The 20,001-nt window shown below is 39.6% G+C and overlaps 1 protein-coding gene and 1 long non-coding RNA gene across 10 annotated transcripts in view; both read right to left on the bottom strand.

Annotated features, from left to right (window-relative positions):
• LOC132535807 (uncharacterized) overlaps positions 1-20,001 on the bottom strand; it is a 651,000-nt gene that overhangs the window by 135,374 nt on the left and 495,625 nt on the right. The gene's annotated exons all lie outside the window — the stretch shown is intronic.
• ENOX2 (ecto-NOX disulfide-thiol exchanger 2) overlaps positions 1-20,001 on the bottom strand; it is a 385,476-nt gene that overhangs the window by 98,843 nt on the left and 266,632 nt on the right. For 7 of the 9 annotated variants that reach the window (XM_060183076.1, XM_060183079.1, XM_060183081.1 and 4 more), the window contains one exon: positions 4,762-4,896. The exons of the other annotated variants lie outside the window; for them this stretch is intronic. In XM_060183076.1, the coding sequence (XP_060039059.1) occupies positions 4,762-4,896 (135 nt within the window). The remainder of the gene's footprint in view (positions 1-4,761; positions 4,897-20,001) is intronic. 9 annotated transcript variants of the gene reach the window in all.

The following is a 20,001-nucleotide window of genomic DNA, read 5'->3' as shown; positions in this document are numbered from 1 at the left end:
AACAAGGGCAACAAAAGGGAATAAATAAGTAAATATTAAAAAAAAAAGAGATACACCACTGAGGGACAGTGAAGAGGCTCAGTGCCAGCAATGACAACTCCATGCTACTGGCAGCCATTTACCCCCTTTTTTCTTTTCTCTCTTTTGATAGAAGATGAGAGACAGAGAGAGAAAGGAAGGGGGGACGCAGAGGAGGGTCATCTGCAGCACTACTCCACTGCTCTTGAAGATTCTTCCCTGCTGGCAGGGATGAGTGGCTTGAACCTGGGTCATTGCACATGGTGATATATGTACTGTACCAGTGTGCTACCACCAGCCACCCTCATATCTGCTAGTCTTATTAACTGATTCTACATCAAGCTTTGATGTATAATGATCATTTGGATGATTTATTACTCTCAATAGTAAGCATTTTGGGGGGGTCCATATTATACAATGGTGGCTAAGGACTGAAGATAATTTTGTGAATATGAATTATCTGTGATAATTTACAAATCATATGAAATAAACTACCACTTAGTATCTTTGGCATCCAAGTAGATCTGCCAGTAGATTTATCTAAGGACACACTCCCAAAATGTACAGATTTCCCCAGATCAGATTGTCTAGTCACTATTGCTATAATGAAAGAGTTGGGACTCAGGCTGAGGCAGTGGCACACTTGGTAGAGCGCACAGGTACCATGTGCAAGGCACCTGGGTTCAAGTCCCCTAACCCCCACCTGCTGGATGGGAAGTTTCACAAGTGGTGAGGCAGGGCTGCAGGTGTTTTTATCTCTCCCTATCACCCCTCCCTTCTGAATTCTTCTCTGTTCTGCCAAATAAAAAGGGGGTAAAAAAAAAAGGGAAAAATGGCCACTGGTAGTGGTGGATGTTTTGTGTAGGCACTAAGCCGCAGTGATAACCCTGATGGAAAAAAATGAGAATGGGACTATTCTATACAGAGTCACAAAAATAACATATGATATTTTAATTGACATTCTATTATAGTGTGTTTCTCGGTGGAGCTATGACAACTTAGTCACTGAATGTTAGCTCTCCTCCAGGAAATAACTATTACAATAAAATAACAAGTTTCATCAAAGAACAGCTGTGATTTCTGGTAACAAAAAAAAAGAAGGAACATCACTATCTGATGGTTAGCTGTGGACAGTGCAAATAGGAAGGGAGGGAGAGGAAGACTCAAGCAGAAAGACAGTACTGCTTTGCTGGCAAAAGTCATATTTGCATTTGCTTCAAATTCATGCGGTGAATTTAAAGACCCCACTGGGAATAACTCAATCACTGAGTGGCTTAAGAAAAGGAGTTTGGAATTGCTGTTTAGAGCTGTAGAAGCCAGAGACTCTTGAGTGAACCCCAGGGAGCTATCCAAGGGAATCAGGGAACTCTCCTTTCTTTTTTTTTTTTCCAGTTTATTTATTTATTTATTTTAAATCTTTATTATTTATTAGAAAGAGACAGCCAGAAATGAAGAGGGAAGGGGATGACAGAGAGGGAAAGAACAGAGGAACACCTGCAATGCTGCTTCACCACTCAGAAAGCTTTCCCCTACAGGTGGGGACGGGGGGTGGGGTGGGGGCTCAAACCCAGGTCCTTGAGCATTGTACCATGCACTCAACCAGGTGTGCCACCACCCACCGCCCCTGAACTCTCTATTCTTATGACAGCCAGGAAGCCTACCAAACTCTAAGCTGTCCCAACTGCCATAGAAACCCTGGTGAAAGGGGTCAGACCACATCGCAGGTGGGAAAGTGACTTTGACTTCACAGCAGGATTTCTACTTTTAAGAATCAGTCTGGGAAGAGAAGGAGATCTGAGACTCCCCTAACCACCACCACCCCCCCCACACACACACACACACTCACATACACTCACACACTAGGCCTCTGTTTAAGGGATATCAGGAGCCATATTACTTCATCACTTCTTCAAATGTCCTCTCCTCCCCACCACAACTCACATACAAAACAGAATCCAGCATCACCTGCAGGCCAACAACAGACAGAACAGATGGGTAAAACTAGGGAAAAGCTGCCTCTGCAACACCAAGGTACCAGCCAGAAACTTAACTTTGCAGATCCAGAAGAGCTGTAATCAGAGAAAGAAGTGAGGGACTACAGTGTCAGGAAAATCAAAGAGAATTACAAAGATTTCAATTTAATATGGAGAAATGGATTAAGAAAGAAATCCATGACTTCAAAGAATCATTTGATAGGAAAATGGAAAACTTGAAAACAGAATTACAGCATGTGAAGAACACTTTGAATACATCCAAGTCACAAATAGCAAGTCAAGGAAGCAGATTTACCCATGTAGAAGAGAAAACATCAGAAACAGAAGACAAACTGGCCACACTCTGTGACTTCAAAATAGATGGTGAAAAAAGCTTTAGGAAAAATGAAGCAACCCTTCAGAGATTGAAGACCCCATTTAAAAAGTGCACATAAGAATTATAGCGGTCTCAGAAGGAGAAGATAAAAGGAAGGGAACAAATATCATATTCAAAGAAATAATAATGGCAATTTTCTAAATCTGGGATATGGTCAGAATGTCGATGTTAAGGAAGCAGAGAGAAATCATAAATTCCTAAACCTAAATAGGCCTACACCAAGACACAACATTGTGAAATTATCAAAACCAGAATTTTGATGGTGACCATAATGCAGCATGTAGATATGCCCAAAATATAATTGTATACATTGCATCTATACAATGATATGAGCTGATAGAACTTCAAAAATGGAAAACTACTTATAACTTCAAAATTACACACATTAAAGGAAAAGGAAAACCAAGTAGACTCATGGTCCAGTTATTTTAGCCTGCAAAGAATCCTTGGTTCCCCATTTCAATTGTGGCTGGATTAACAGAGCTGACCTCAGCCCACAGTATGAAGTATAGTTCAGTGGGGCCATTCTCTACCTCTACAACACTTATATTCCCAGCTTATTTGTTCTCTCTCTCTCTCTCTATATATATATATATACATATACATATACATATACATATACATATACATATACATATACATATACATATACATTTGCCTCCAGGGTTATTGCTGGGGCTTGGTGCCAGCACCATGAATCCACTGCTCCTGGAGGCTAATTTTTCCCCTTTTGTTGCCATTGTTTTATCGTTGTTGTGGGTATTATTATATTATTATTGTTATTGTTGTTGGATAGGACAGAGAGAAATGGAGAGAGGAGGGGAAGATAGAGAGGGGGAGAGAAAGATAGACACCTGCAGACCTGCTTCACTGCTTGTGAAGTGACCCCCCTGCAGGTGGGTAGTCGGGGGCTCAAACCGGGATCCTTACACCAGTCCTTGCAATTCGCGCCAAGTGCACTTAACCCGCTGTGCTACTGCCCGACCCCCTCTCTATTTTTAATCCACCCATCTTTTTTTTTCTCTCTGCTTGGCTGATTTTATTCTTGTTTCATAGCTTTCAGTGGAACAAGACTTCTGAACTTATTAATATGATTAAGTACTGTTGTTTACCCCACTTCACCCATATTACTACCTCTAACAATGTGATACCTGGAAGTCTGAAATTATTGGGGAGCTAACTACATAAACACAAGCACAATAAAGTGACATTATTCTCGGGGGTCGGGTGGTATCGCAGCGGGTTAAGCGCACGTGGCGCAAAGCGCAAGGGTTGGCATCAAGGATCCCGGTTAGAGCCCTTGGCTCCCCACCTGCATGGGGGTCGCTTCAGAAGCGGTGAAGCAGGTCTGCAGGTGTCTATCCTTCTCTGCCCCTCTCTGTCTTCCCTTCCTCTCTCCATTTCTCTCTGTCCTATCCAATAATCATGGCATCAAATACAACAATAACAAAAATAACAACAACAAGAGCAACGAGGGCAACACAAATGGGGGAAAAAATAGCCTCCAGGAGTAGTGGATTTGCAGTGCTGGCAAAAACCCCAGAGGCAAAAAAAAAAAACAACCCAAAAATGTGACATTACTCTCTATGTTTCTCAACTTTAATGCACTTATAAACACCCTGGGGAATCATATTAAAATGCAGCTTCTGGTTCAGAGGGCCTAGGCTGAGGCATGCAATTCTGGCATTCTTAACAGCCCTGAGGTTACACAGACCACACATTGAGTAGCAAGGTCCTAGATTGATCTGCTCCTGTCATGCTTTTAAGTGGGCTCACAATTAAATGAATTGAGCGCCATTGATATTTAAGATATTTAAAAAGCACTCCAGTACAAATAGGCATTTCTGTGTAGCTAAGCTGCAACCTCCTGTTGCTGTGGCATTTTTCTTTCAATTTTATCTTCAGTGGTGAGGGAGTCAATATGTCATTCTCCATTCTCTTGTGGGCTACTTCGCTCACAACAAATAGAAACAGTCATTCAATGTTAACAGAAGTTTTTGAGGTGTCTCATTTTCTCCCTTCTATTGCTCTTAACATTTTGAAGATATTTAAGTCAGTTTCATTCCAATTCCATATTTGCTTGTCACCTCTAAGAAATCTATACAATTAGAGAAGCTTTGTGGTCTTATATTTCCACGAGTCATTTCAATGTCCAGTGAACATAGTTTGCAACAGATATACCCCTAAGCTTGTCTCCTCTGCAATAGGAAGTGATGACTGGCCACCTGGCCTATAAATCTCCTATTACAAAAATGCCATTCTAGGCCAAATCTGGTAAATGTCAACTTCAAAATAAGTTGTGTCATACTGTTATATTTATTGTTGCAGCGTCAATAAAAGGAAACACTTGTGAGATGATTAAAAATAGCGTACCAGGTAAAATTGGTTGTCCAGCAATTCCCAATGGTGCCATTCCAAGATTATTCATTGCTGTGGTCCATGCAGTTGGATCAGACATAGGTAACGTCATTGCAGTGGAATCCACATTCAGAGTTCTACTATTATCAGCTAAAAAGAAATGACAAGCAAAACAATTTGTTGTATTATAGTTCCAGTATCTAGTTTACTTATCAGTGTAAAGTCTTTATAGAAATGGACTGATGGGCAAGTGATGGATAGAGCCTGGATTCCAGCTCTTTACAAGGGTTAAGTCAGTACAGCTTGAAATTGGCAGGAAGCATAGAATTTTAAAGCAGTTAATGCTTCTTTCTCTCTGATTCCCTTTATTTCTCTTTTCCCTTCCTTCCCTTCCTTCCTTCTCTCCCCCTTCCTTCCTTCCTTCCTTCCTTCCTTCCTTCCTTCCTTCCTTCCTTCCTACCTATCTTTCCTCCTCTTTCCCTTCCTTCCTTCCTTCCTTCCTTCCTTCCTTCCTTCCTTCCTTCCTTCCTTCTTTCTTTCCTTCCTTCCTTCCTACCTTTCCTATCTCCCCTTTCTTTCTTTCTCTCTCTTTTCTTTTCCTTTCCTTTCCTTCCTTCCTTCCTTCCTTCCTTTCTTTCTTTCTTTCTTTCTTTCTTTCTTTCTTTCTTTCTTTCTTTCTTTCTTACATAAAAGCTATTTTAGAGAAGTTTTAGGTTCACAGCACAATTGAAGGGAAGATATAGATATGTCACATATTCTAGACTGGTACTTTCACTACAAGCGATGAACCTATATTGATGCTTCATAACCACTGAGATGATATAAGTTTGTATTAGGGTTTCCTACATTCTGTGGGATTGGATACATATATAATAACATATACCTATCATTAATGAGACATATAAAGTAGCTTCCACTACTCTAAAATTCTGTGCTTGCAGAATTGATCCCTTCTTGTCCCCTAACCCAAAGTCTTCGAAACAATTCATCTTTTTACTGCCTGCCCAAGTTTGCCTTTTCTAAAATGCCATACAGTTGGGATAAAGTAGTATGTAACCTTTTCACACTGGTTTCTTTCACTTAGTTGTGTGAGTTAAGGCCCTTCCATGTTTTCCTCATGGTATACTAGCTCATTTCTTTTTTTAGTTCTGAAAGCTATTCCACTTGCTGGATATATTCTAATTTAGCCATTCACTTACTGAATGACAGATTGGTAGCCTCCAGGTTTTTGGCAAGTGTAAATAAAATGGAGCTAAGTATTCATGTGTATTATTTTTTTGTGGATAAGAGTTTTCAGCTGTTTTGGTTAAACATCAAGAAGCACAACCATTGGTTTATCGGGTGAGAGGATGTTTAATTTTGTAGGAAATTGTCAACTTGTCTACCAAGAGGATGGACAATTTCTCATTCCCACCAGTAGGGAGTGAGGAGCTTCCTGTTACTGTGTAGCCTCACAAATATTAGTGCTTTCACTTTTAATTAGCATTTCCCTAATGACACATGATGTAGGTCATTATTTCATATGCTTATTTGTTACAAGTGTACCATCTTTGATGAGGTATTTATTTCAAGTTTTTGGACCCATTTAAAATCTGGTTGCTTGTTTTCTTAATGTTGAGCTTTAAGCATTTTCAAACAGTTTCATTATTTAATTAATTTCATTTTGTCAAACAGGGAGGTCTCATCTGTGCACATGACAGCCACTGATCAGCTTACTCATTCAGATAGATGCAGAAGGAGAGAGAGAGAAATAGAGAGACAGAGAGACACAGAGAGAGGCATCACAGTGCTGAATCTTCCCCTGGTGTCATGGCAACCCCTATGTGGTGTCAGGATTCAAACCTGAGCCCTGTGCATTGCAAGGTAGGTATCCCGCTCAGTTAGATATCTTCTCTAACCGTGAACATTTTAGATCAGTCTCTTCCACACCCTCCCACCCCTGCTCTCATTTACCAAAGCACTGCCCAGCTCTGGCTTACAATGGTACTGGGGATTGAACCCGGGACCTTGGAGCTTTAGGCATCAAAGTCTCTTTGCATGACCATTATGTCATCTCCCTTGCCCAGATAAGTCTTTCCTCAGATATGCCTTTTTCAAATATTCTATCCTAGTCTGTGGCTTGTCTTCTCATTCTCTTGAGAGTGTTACTTACAGTGTACATTTTAATTTCCTAAAGTACAACTTATCAGTTATTTATTTCATGGTTCGTGCCTTTGCATTTAAAAAAGTCATGGTCATATTTAAACATCTCCCAAGTTTTCTCCTATGTTATCTTCTAGGAGTTTTATAGTTTTACATTTCACATTTAAATACAATATTCACATTGAATTAATTTATGATGGGGTAACACTCTGATCTAGGTTTTTTGCACATAAATGTTCAGTTGTTCTGACAGACTTAAATTTTTATTAGCAATTTAATAATGGTTTATAGGATTACAGGAGTAAAGTTCCACATTGAACCCAACAACAAAGTTCTGTGCCCACTTCCACAACAATAATCACCATACTTTTCACAAAATCTTAGAGAAAGTTTGGTAACATTATTTTTCAAGTGGATGTGGTTCTGTTCTCTATATTCCACATATGAGAAAAATCATTTAGTAGTAGTCTTTTATCTCCTGACTTTGAGTTCACTAAGCTTAATCACCTCCAGTTCGATCCATTTGGTCCAAAAAGGACACAAAATAATCTTTTTAAATTGCAGAGTAGTATTCCATTGAATGTATATATCCCAGGGGCTGGGTGGTGGCACACTTGGTTGGGTGCTCATGTTACAGTGTGCAAGGAGCCAGGTTTGAGTCCCTGATCTCTACCTGCAAGGGGAAACTGTGCTGCAAGTCTCTCTCTCTCCCTCTCTCTCTCTCTCTCTCTCTCTCTCCCAGACTCTTTTATTTCTGACTGTCTCTATCCAATAAATAAAGACAATAAAAAACAACATATATATATATATCCCATAACCTCTTTTTATTAACGATTTAATAGTGGTCTATAAGATTATAAGCTATAGCCTTTTAAAAATATTTATTTATTTTATAGGCTATAGTTCTACATTGCACTCTCCACCAAATTTTGATGCCCCCACCCTCCCAACAATAACCACCAGAGTTCTCACAAAGTTTTAGGGACAGTTTTTTGTTTCTTCTTTTTCTTGTTTGTTTTTGATTTTGCAAGTTTATGTGTTTCAGATCTCTACATTCTATATATGAGTGAAGCCATCCCATAGGTGTCTTTCACCTGTTTATTTTGCAAAGCATAATCACCTCCAGTTTCATTCATTTTGTCCCAAAGGAAATGTAATCTTTTTTTTTGGGGGGGAGGGGAGTATTGCAGAGTAGCATTCCTTGAAATACATATCCCATAAATTCTTTTGCCAGTCATCTGTTGATGGGCATTTAGGCTGCTTCCACTCTTTGGCTGTTGTGAATAATGCAGCTATGGACATATATTCTTTTAAATTAAGTGTTTGAGTGTCCTTAGGACGTATGCCTAGGAGTGGTATTACAGGATCATAAGGATTTTCATTTTTATTTGCTGAAGGACTCTTCATACTGTTTTCCAAATGGGCTGCACTCATTTGCATCCACACTGACAGTGTTCCAGAGTTCCCTTTTCTCCACATCCTCAGAGATACTAGACATTTCTTGCTTTGTTGAAGCAGACCATTCTCATGGATGTGAGGTGAAATCTCAATACGGTTTTAATATCCATCTCTTGTTCTGGCACATTTGTTTAAGAGACTACCTTTCCCCCTTTATTTGGATTTTCTTTTTCCTTTTCATTACTGATTTAACATTTTTAAGAATATTGATTTTCATACCCACATATAATATATGTTAGTTACCACCCCGCCCACCAAAAGCTATGTGGCCCCCTGCACAGCCACCACAGATCTCAAAGTCCAAGAGACAGTTTTGATACCATTTTTGTAGGTTCATTTTTTGTCATCTTTATTCAATATAAGAGTGAAATCATCCTGTAGCTGTCTTTTACTTCTTTATTTTAGTTCTCTTTTACTTCTTTATTTGTTCCATTTTATTTCATTTTCTTATGTCAAAGATCAGCTAAATGTACTATTATAAATCTGTTTCTGATACGTCTATTCTGTTCCATCAATCTATCTGTTCTTTCGCCAATACCACACTGCCTAGGCTACTATAGTTGTTATACTAAATCTTCAAGGTAGCTGACATTCATTCCATCTTTGTTCTTCGGTTTTAAATATCATTGCTTATTCTGTATATTTTCTCTCTTAACATAAGGTTTATAAACATTTGGTTGATAGCACAAAATAACTTTCTTGGAATTTGGTATCGCATCGAATAATGTTAGAAAGAACTGATGTCTCCAAAAATTGAGTCATCCTTCCTATCTATGAATATAAAATATCTATAAATTTATGTATGTATGTATGTATTGTACTGCCACCACTGGGGCTTGGTGCCGACACTACAAATCCACCATTACCAGAGGCCATTTTTTCTTTTTTCTTCTTCTATTTTATTGGATAGGACAAAGAGAAGTTGAGAGAGTAGGGGGAGGTAGAGGGGGAGAGAGAGAAACACCTATAGACCTGCTTCACTGCTCATGAAGCATTTCTCAATGCAGGTAGGGAGCTGGAGCTTGATTATTGGTCCTTGTGCATGGTAATATGTTTGCTTAACTGGGTGCATCACTGTCTGGTCCCCTAGTTTTTTGATACTGTCCAACACAGTTTCATTGCAAGCACACAGACCACAGGAACTTGGAATAATTAAGAGGTTCCCCATTCTGTTCACAATAGTGTAGCATCTTATTATTCCAACAACTTTTATTCAACCCCCATGCATGCATAAAAATCAATAGAAACATAAGAGGGCTTCCGCAGTAGCAATAAAGAATTAAATTATATTTCTGATTCTTATCTTTGAGGCAATACTGTTCAACAGAAACAAACACACCATCAACAGACATCAATCAGCCACCTTAGTACTGGGGGAGTTTTGCAGCTCCAAAGAATACATGGATAAGGGACATAGCTATACAATACAGCAGGAGAGAAAGTTGATGATGATGACTACTAGTACTAGTTATCTCACCACCTGTATCGCATTACTACCCCCAAGCTATTGAACACTTACCATATTCTAAGTTAAGCATATGATATGTACTACTCTCATTTCGCTTTCAAAAGGACTTCTTTTTAAAAAATTTTTAATATATATTTGTATTTATTTTTCCCTTTTGTTGCTCTTTTTTTTAGTTATTGTTGCTGTATTTGATGTTGTCGTTGTTAGATAGGACAGAGAGAAATGGAGAAAGGAGGGGAAGACGGGGGAGAGAAAGATAGACACCTGCAGACCTGCTTCACTGCCTGTGAAGCGACTCCCCTGCAGGTGGAGAGCCAGGGGCTCGAACCGGGATCCTTATGCCGGTCCTTGCTTCGTGCCATATGCGCTTAACCCTCTGCGCTACCGCCTGACTCCCTGAAAAGGACTTCTAAAAAAACAGAGACTATTTATATCATCATTTAATGCAAAAGAGGCTTTGAAAGGTCATATATTTGGTCATATATTGAAAGGTCATATATTTGGTCATATATTGCCCAAAGTCACACAACATGGGCACGTTTAGCCACTATGCTTTACTATTTTCCATTAAATCAAGCAATTTGGAAATAGTGAATGCCTTAAAATGGTACAGGCTAGAACTACTACGACTGAAGTTTGAGGAATGAAGTTTTACTGTGGTTTGAATAGGTAGGAAAATGTTCACTGTGAAGATAGTATCTGAAACAATGGGCCATATTTTCATAGAATGTGTCTTAAATTATGGTTGGTTATTAGATAGGTAAATAAGAGGTGGGAAGGTGAGGGGACACAGAACTTTGATGGTGGGTGTGGTGTAGAACTATTCTCCTGTCGTTTTATAATCTTATAAACCCTCATTAAATCACTAACAAAATAAAAAAAAAAAGAGTTGGGAAGACATTCCAGGAAGAGGGATTACATAAGCAAAGACATTGAAGTGAATTATAGATACATTTTATGTATAGACTCCACATTTGAGAAAGATAGTTTTATTAGCAAAAAATAAAAATATATAAATTTTATTCTATAAAGTTTCCATCTCAACACCAATATCCATAGACAAAAAAATTGCCATGAATTTTATTTTATATATACATATTATACTACTCTATACTATATATACTATATGTGCTCATACCAATGATAACCCTAATGGTAACTAATTGTTGGAATGGTAACTTCCTAGTATCCTTCATATCCTTCCAAGCTGGCAACAAGATCAGCAGTGCTTCTTGTCTGGGTTATTTATATAAGTGCTATGTTAGTCACTGATTGGTGAGAACAAGCAGAAGTAAATATCCAAAAATATTACTTCTGAAAACCAAAAACAAACGAATAAAAAACCTAGGTTTTATTACCTTTTTGTGTTGCCTAGAGTTCCTTTCTCTAAACTGAAGACAAACAGTATAGAATGACTGGTGACTCTAAGCATTTGTTATGGAATCAATCAGAAGTCACATTTCAGAGTTCATGTCTGTAGGAGCTCATGTTCTCAAACCCAGTTTTCAGTTTTCTCTTATGAAGATATATAAAAAGGCTAGACATAGTCTCCTTGTAAACATTATCAAGTAAACCCAGAAGGGGATCTGAAAATATCCTTTGGGTCAAGAGTTATGTTCATCTGGATCACCCCCAATCTCTAGCCAAGGGAAATAAGCTTTTAGAATATAACTGGAAGGGCCTTTTGAGATTACTGAGTTTGCACTCTGATTTTCTCACAGGATATAGCTAGGTTCAGATAGACTAAGTCCAGACATAGAAGATAACTTTTTTCAACAGCTTGGCTACTCATTGGCTCTTCAGTCCTGGGAATGAGACACAGGTTGAGAAATAAGAACAGAAAAGGGAAACACAAAGCAGAATCTGGACTGGGTTTGGCGAATCACACCAAAGTGAAGGACTTTGGGGTGGGAAGGACCTTTCAGGTCCTGGTGCATGATTGTGGAGGAGACTCCCTAGTCTGGGGGTGAGAGTGTTTCGCAAAAAGTTGTGAAGTTTTACACATGTACCAACAACTGTATTAAACCATTAACCCCCAATAAAATATTTTTAAATAATTTTTTATTATCTTTATTTATTGGATAGAAACAGTCAGAAATCGAGAGGGAAGGAGGAGATATACAGAAAGACACCTGCAGCCCTGCTTTACAACTTGCAAAGCTTTCCGCTGCAGGTGGGGGCCAGGGACCAATAAAATATTTTTTTATTTGTTGTTATTAATGTGTCGTTAGAGTTCAGGGCTCCAGCTGGTCGGGCTAGCTTCGAGGCGGTAGACAAGAGACTCGTGGACACATGGCTGGGCCAGGAAGCTGTATTTCTTTATTCACAAACAACGATTCATAAACTAACCCAAACTAATCACCACACAGATCTCTCCTGCATCCTTCTCCTCCAGCGGTTCTGCCAGAACTCCGGAAGTCTGTCGGGGTTCCGGGGGCGGGGAGAAGAGGGCCAGCGAAACTAGCAGGGGCCATATCACAATCTCCCAGAGGCGGGGGGGGGGGGGTGAGACCAAAACCAATATGAAGCATACAACAATTCCCCCATTTCTTTTTTTTTAAAACTAAATGACCACAGTATCAGGGGTGTGGGGTGAACAGAAACCTATATCGTACAGGCATTTAAAAAAAAAGAAACTGGCACAAACATGGAGGAACATGTAAGACAAGAACCAGTGTGCTGCCAAGGGAAGGCCTGAGGGGGGCGTTTTTGCCTCTGTGGGCAAAACTTTATCAGCTAAAAAAAAACATTTCCTGCCTCTGGGGGCTTCTTTTGCCTCTTGGGGGGCATTACTTGCCTCGACGGGCATTTTTTAGCATGGGGGTGGAGAACGGCCTAGAGTCCCAAGGCAGCTGGCTGCAGTCAGTCTTTGAGAAACCCAGCAGCATAAAGGGAAGCTGCAAAGTGTCCAAGAGGTGTACCAGTTGAGTCTGATAGAAATGCCAGTCCAAAGCAGATGTCCACGGAAGAATGTCAGGGGTGGAGCGTTGTATGAGGAAGGTCAGCTGCTGGAATTCCGCTTTTCTGTAGAGAACTTGACAGCTGCAATTCACTTATTTATGAAACATAACTTGTAGCAGGTTAGAAGTTTATCACAATCGATAACTCTATGGGTGTTCGTGAATAAAGAAATACAGCTTCCCTGCCCAGCCGTGTTTCTCTGGTCGTCTCTGTCTACTACCGCGAAGCTAGCCCGGCCTGCTGGAGCCCGGAACTCTAACGACATTAATGCTGTTGTTGTTGGATAGGAGAGGGAGAAATGGAGAGAGGAGGGGAAGACAGAGAGGGGGAGAGAAGGATAGACACCTGCAGACCTGCTTCACTGCTTGTGAAGCGACTCACCTGCAGGTAGGGAGCTGGGGGTTCGAACCAGGATCCTTAGGCCAGACCTTGCACTTTGTGCCACCTGTGCTTAGCCCACTGTGCTACTGCCCGACTCCCAGGAATCTTGTTTTTATATCATCAATGAAAGGGAAGTGAATCTGGAAAACACCATGGGGAAGCCAGGCACTGTTTCTCTTATCTGAGAGAGAAGAGGAAAAAAGGAAAGATACTTGGAAGTAGTGATAGGTGTAGGGGTGAACTAAAAAGGAAGTAAAGGCAGGGCCATTGAAAAAATGGAGAATATATATATATATATATATATATATATATATATATATATATATATATAAAATCAGCTCATATCTGTGATCTTGGGAGAACTACTACAGTTTCTAATGGAGGGAATGAGGCAGAGAACTCTGGTGGTGGGGAATGTATGGAATTATACCCCTATTATTTTACAATTTTGTAAATCAATCAATGAATAATAATTTTTAAAAATACTTTATTTATTTATTAATGAGAAAGGATGAGAGAGAAATAAGCAGACATCTCTCTGGTACATGTGCTACCAGGGATCGAACTCAGGACCTCGTGCTTGAGAATCCAATGCTTTTATCCATTGCACCGTCTCCCGGACCACAACTAATAAAATATTGAAAAATAATCACGAATTATTCTCAATAAAGAGTTTTGTTATCAAAGAACAATAATTTTCAATGTACGGAGCTAGCCAAACATTTTTATACTCTGGGAGGAGGAGAAAATGTGATTTAATCTAGGTGTACCCCCCCACCAGAGAAAAAGAACAAATGAGATAAAAACAAGCTTAACTTAAGAGTCTGAGATCAGAATAATGGTTGCTAGAAGGGAGAGGGACAGGGTGGATAAAATGAGTAAAGGGAGTAAAATGTATGCTGATTGGACAGAAACCACACCTCTGGTGGGGATTTCCATGCAGTATATACAGATGTTGAAGTACAGTGCAGGGGGAGGTCTGGATTCTGTAATTGCTTCTCTCTGGACACAGGTATTGGTAGCTCAATCCATACCCCCAGCCTGTTTCTATTTTTCTGTAAGGCTCTGGAGAGGTGAAACTTTGGGACACACTGGTGTGAGGCTGTCTGCCCAGGGAAGTCAGGATGGAATCATAGTAGCGACTGCAACTTGGTGGCTGAAAGGCCGCAAGATATAGAGCAGGACAAATTGTTCAATAAACAGGAACCCAAAGGTTGGAATATAGCAGTTGAAATTAGGGGTCTTCGTGTGGGAAGAAGCTAGGAAGTCTATTTTAGGTATATTCCAAGGAAGGGGCCTTTAGTAATTTTTGCTGAGCTTGATAGTCAACATGCAGGTGGACTAAAAATATTGTTTGGGAAGATGGTGTCAGAGTTGAGAGTAGGGCTGGAAAGCTGGATTATGGTAGAGAGTAACTCTGAGGAAAGTGAGAGTAAACATGAGGAAAGTATATAATTGTTTACCCGATTGATCTGACATAGGGCCCATATATATTTCTATTTAGCACAGGAGCCTGTGTGACCTTCCTATGTGTTGTTACGACATTATGTCTAGAATTTTATTTTCATTTGTTTGCTTACTCTCACTTTTCCCCCCCCCAAACCAAATTTTTATTAAGACTTACCCAATGTCAGGTTCTGTTCCAGTGATTAAGAATACAGACACGAATAAAGCTCATTTATTCCTCTGGAAGAACTTACAATACAGTGAGAGGCCTAACACATAAACAACCAGATACAAATTATTATAATTAGTACTGTAATAAAACTATGAGTAAAGTGTTTGGGGAGCAGAGAAGGAGTCATTAAATCTACTAGAATGGGTTTGAATGTAAATGCTTGGTGTTGGTGGAGGAGTGGAGGAGATGAAGAATGCCTAAGAAGGCTTCAGTGGGAAAGAACCATTGGAATTGAGTCTTAAGGAGGGGTAAGATTTTACTCTAGGTAGTGAATGGAGGATTATAGCTGAAGAACATGCCAGGCAGCAAAAATAAGTGGACATACACTGCTAACTGTTGTAAGCTGCAGTTATCAGATATGTGCCTCACTTTTGCTACTTTGCATGTTACTTTAGGTCAGGGACTGAGTTTTAGGTATATCTATCTCCTCACTTCCTAGTTCAGTGCCTGATGAATAGTAGGCGGTCAAGAAATATTTGAATAAATGAAGAGAATCAACTTACACGAATTTGGGTACAATAAGCACTCTGTGCAATGACTATTTATATAACTTTTCAGAATGATAACTGTCTTCAAAGGGATGTCAAATAGCCAAAAACTTAGAAGCAACCCAGATGTTCAATGAGAGACAAGTGACTAAAATTGTGGTATGTATACAGAATGAAATACTACACAGCTGTTAAATATGAAGTCATATCCTTTACCTCATCTTGGATAGAACTTGACGACATCATGTTAATTGAGATAATTAAGAAAGAGAAGGAAAATACCTAAAGATCTTACTATTAGGTAGAACTTAAGAAACAGGTACAGAGAGGGAAAACAGACGGCAAAAATTGGATTGGCTGTGGTGTCTTACACCGAAGCAAAGGACTCTAGGGAAGGAAAGAGGAATGGCGTGAAGAGAACCTCGGGGTATGGCTGTGTGATGATGTAGAGGGACCTAAATTATGGGTGAGAGTGTTCTGCAAAAAAACATTCACAGGGAGCTGAGAAACTTTACCCATGTGTCAACAAATGCACTGAAACCATTACCCCCCTACACAAAACCTATAATAAATAAATGAAAAATGAAAGTTCATGCACAGACCCGAAAACTCAACAAAACACAACCAGGATCTCTCTAGAAACTCCTTAAGCCACAACCACCAAATTGTGGATGCTACTACAATTTCATCCTGAATTCTCTGGACAGATGACTTCACCAATGTGTCCTGTAACCCTACCTCCCCAGAACCCTACCCGACTAAGGAATGATAGAAACAGGCTGGGGGTATGGATCTACCTGTCAATGCCCATGTCCAGCAGAGAAGCAATTAGAGAAGCCACATCTTCCACCTTCTTCATCCCATGAAGAATTCTGGTCCATACTCCCAGAGGGAGTAAATGTTAGGGGAAGATAATCAGAGGGCTCTGAACTCAAATTCTATCATGATCCAGAGAGAAAAGAAGAAAAATCAAAGGGAAGGACACTCAGAAGACTCAGAAGTAGTAGGTGTGACTTACAAAGGAAGAGAGGGAAGGATTACAGAATAAATGGTAAAAAAAATATATATATATAAATACATACATTCGTATATATACGAATACTGATAGATAGTTATAAAACAGTCATCCCACATCTGTGATCTTGGGTGAACTAACACAGTTTCCAACGTAGGGAATGGGAACACAGAAATCTGTTGGTGGGAAAGGCTTGGAATTATGCTCCTGTTATCTTAAAATTTTGTAAATAAATATTTAATCAATAATAGAATTCAAAAATTCTTGTGCAAGAAAAAATTACAAACAAAAAAAGGGGGATTTCGTATTTGCTGAATGGATTCTTTCTCCAAGACTACTAAATTTATATGTAGAAACTTATTTAGAGTCACCAACATGGATACATACAGCCAGCCCGCACTCGTTATCTTTTCCCCATGTGGGTGTAGTCACACAGAAGGGTAGTTTGTAAATTTTTCACTCCCAAAGAAAAATTCCAGATGGTCATCTATGTCCGGTAGTAAACTGGATTTAAGTTTTTCATTAAGAAAGCATTCTGTGCAAAACATGGGCTCAGAGTCATCTCTTAATGATTGAGAAGTATAGTCCTGGCTTAATTCATTTTCCAGAGTAAAAATGGACATCTAGCAAATTCTTTAAGTCCCTCTCCCCCCCTTCCTTCTTCTTTTAAATAAGAGTAGTTCCTTGTCAGAAGAGAAATAAAGTGTGCATTTTCCACGTCCTGCGCTCACAGGCAGCAACTAAGAATCTCCAGAGAACAAGAGCAATTGGTTATCAAATAGTCTTTAAAAAACAACAACAACAAAACAAACAAACAAACAAACAAAAACAGGGAGCTAGGCAGTGGCACAGCAGGTTAAGTGCACACAAAGCACAAGGACCAGTGTAAGGATCCCGGTTTGAGCCCTGGCTCCTCCTCACAAGCAGGGAAGCAGGTCTGCAGGTGTCTATCTTTCCCTCCCCCTCTCTGTCTTCCCCTCCTCTCTCCATTTCTCTCTGTCCTATCCAACAACAACGACAGTAATAACAACAATAACAACAACAACGATAAACAACAAGGGCAACGAAAGGGGAAATATGGCCTCCAGAAGCAGTGGATTAGTGGTTCTTTTGATGCCAGTGAACTCAATTCCAAAGTCTTGTATCTCCAGTTAACTTACCTAGAAGGTACTCATTCCCAGCAATTCATTCCTAGCAACCTGTGATCTCTTGCCACATCATCCGAAGGGGGATTGGATAACATACTCTATATACCACCTGAAGAAAATGGGTCCTGAAATTGGTGTAACTCAGAATGTTCCTACTCATGATCATAGAATGCAAGTTCAGATTTATAGGGATGTAGAGGTTACATAGGCTCCTATACTGAATATGGGACCCAGATCAAATAGATGGGGTTTATACTTAACAATATTTATATACTTTTTCAATATTTGGGAGCCACTCTCTTCCCTGATCCAGCTTTCTAGCCCCTTTTCCAGCCATGACATCATCTCCCCAGACAAAAACTTGGGTCCCTGCATATCAGATGTCAGGCTCAGGCAAAAACTAATAAAGTCATGGGCCCTTTGGAATACACCTAAAATAGACCTACTAGCTATTTGAAAGTGGACACCTCAAATATTCATCTGTACTATTCCAGCCTTTAGGTTCATGATTGGTCAACAATTTGTTTGGCTTTATATGTTAACTCTTTTTCAGCCACCAGATTCCAGATGCTACCATGATGCCAACTGGACTTCCCTGGGCAGGTGACCCCACCAATGTGTCCTGGAGCTCTACTTTCTCAGAGCCCTGCCCCACTAGGGAAAGAGACAGACAGGCTGGGAGTATGGATCGACCTGTCAATGCCCATGTTCAGCAGGGAAGCAATTAAAGAAGCCAGATCTTCCACCTTCTGCACCCCATAATGACTCTGGGTCCATTCTTCCAGAGGGATAAAGAATAGGAAAGCTATCAGGGGAGGGGATGGGATACAGAGCTCTGGTGGTGGGAACTGTACCCCTCTTATCCTATGGTCTTGCCAGTGGTTCCATTTTTATAAATAAATAAATATATTTTTAAAGTTTAAAAAAAGAATGAAATATTTGGAAGTGATAAAAACTTTAGCTTGATATCATTCCCAAACTACTGAACCACTATCTTCTGTTTTTTATTTTTTATTGTTTTTCTCTACTAATTAACCAATTACTATCAGTGTAATTTGACCTTGATGAACACAGACATACATTATGTGATATACTCATCCTGTTGTGCAGTTAATTATTTCAAATGCTTCCTTTACTTCCTTTGAAACAAGCTGAGTATGTAGGTGCCATCTTATTGGCTAAATATTTTTATTAAAAAAAACTCTCTTATGACAGTCTATTCCCTCCTGTGATTCCCTTTCTTATGTCCAGGTTTATATCCATTGGCTTGCATGATGACTGTATTATTACACAGTATTGTGTAAATATGAGAAGATTTTTGTCAACAAATATCTGTTGAAAGTCTCATAGAGTTTGAAGTAATCCTGCCTAGCAATGAAGAGCATGGATTTGTAAGGCAGATGGCTCAAAAGTAGCCTTCAGCTCTACTACTTGGTAACTATGTACCCATTCTCTTTTCTTCTTTTCTTTTAATTCTTTTCTTTTAAAGAGACATCAGAAGCACTGCTTCACTGCTTGTGAAGTTTCCTTTCCTGCAGGTGGGGACTGGGGGGCTTGAACCTGGGTCTTCATACATGGTAACATGTGTGCTTTCCTGCCCAAAACCTTGTGGGGAAAGAATTCAACATGACTTCTGACTCATATTGAGAACTTGATGATGGAATCCACTAGAGGTGTAGGCCCATCATATTTGTGTGGGAATCCAAGGATTCCATGTCTATGGCCTCAGATCCATCAGTCACTCTCAAGCCTCTTCAGAAAAATAATTGGTGGTACTGTTGCTATAATATCATCATCATCCAACAATTAATTTTGTTCAAATGCTTTAAGCATTCTTTGGGCCCTGTGAGCCTTGAGCTGTTTTGTTTTCTTTCTTTTATTTTTTTGGTTTTCTTTTTTCAGTACAGTATTCAATAGTTTACATGAAAAAATTCAATACTTTTTCAACTTACGAATTTAATCAGGATATAAACCCCATCATGTGTTGAGGAGGACTATATATAAGTAGCGTGTGTGGTGCTTCCCAAGCACCTTCCTGCACTGGCTCTTATTTGAGGCTATTTGTCTGGGGACAGGAGTTAGTAATATTTGGAGACCTCTGTCACAACTGGGGGTTGGAAGGTACTACTGACATCTAGTGGATAGAAGTCAGAGGTATGGCTAAACAGTCTAAGAATCTAGGACAACCCCCAAGGCCCCCCCCAATTATATGGACAAAATGTTAATAGTGATAAGGTTGAGAAATTCTGTTGTACTGCTTCGATTTTAATGAGTTCTTAGAGGATAACTTATACCCTAAATTTCTTCACAATCCCCTCCCATGCATCACATGTGCAGTCAACCCCAACTTCTGGAATTTATTCCCCAGTTCTTTCTGTCACTGTGCTAAGACTAGCATGATAACCTCTGCCCTTCAAGCAGAAATTTAATATATGTCACCCCCTAAAATGGTCCCCCAGGGTGGGAGTCTACATGCAATAGGAGACTGACAAGATATTATTGATACAGTGGTAATA

This window comes from Erinaceus europaeus, chromosome X (genome assembly GCF_950295315.1).
Source record: "Erinaceus europaeus chromosome X, mEriEur2.1, whole genome shotgun sequence".
NCBI lineage: Eukaryota > Metazoa > Chordata > Mammalia > Eulipotyphla > Erinaceidae > Erinaceus > Erinaceus europaeus.
The sequence above is the reverse complement of the archived record's forward strand: the minus strand, read 5'-3'. Positions and strand labels throughout refer to the sequence as shown.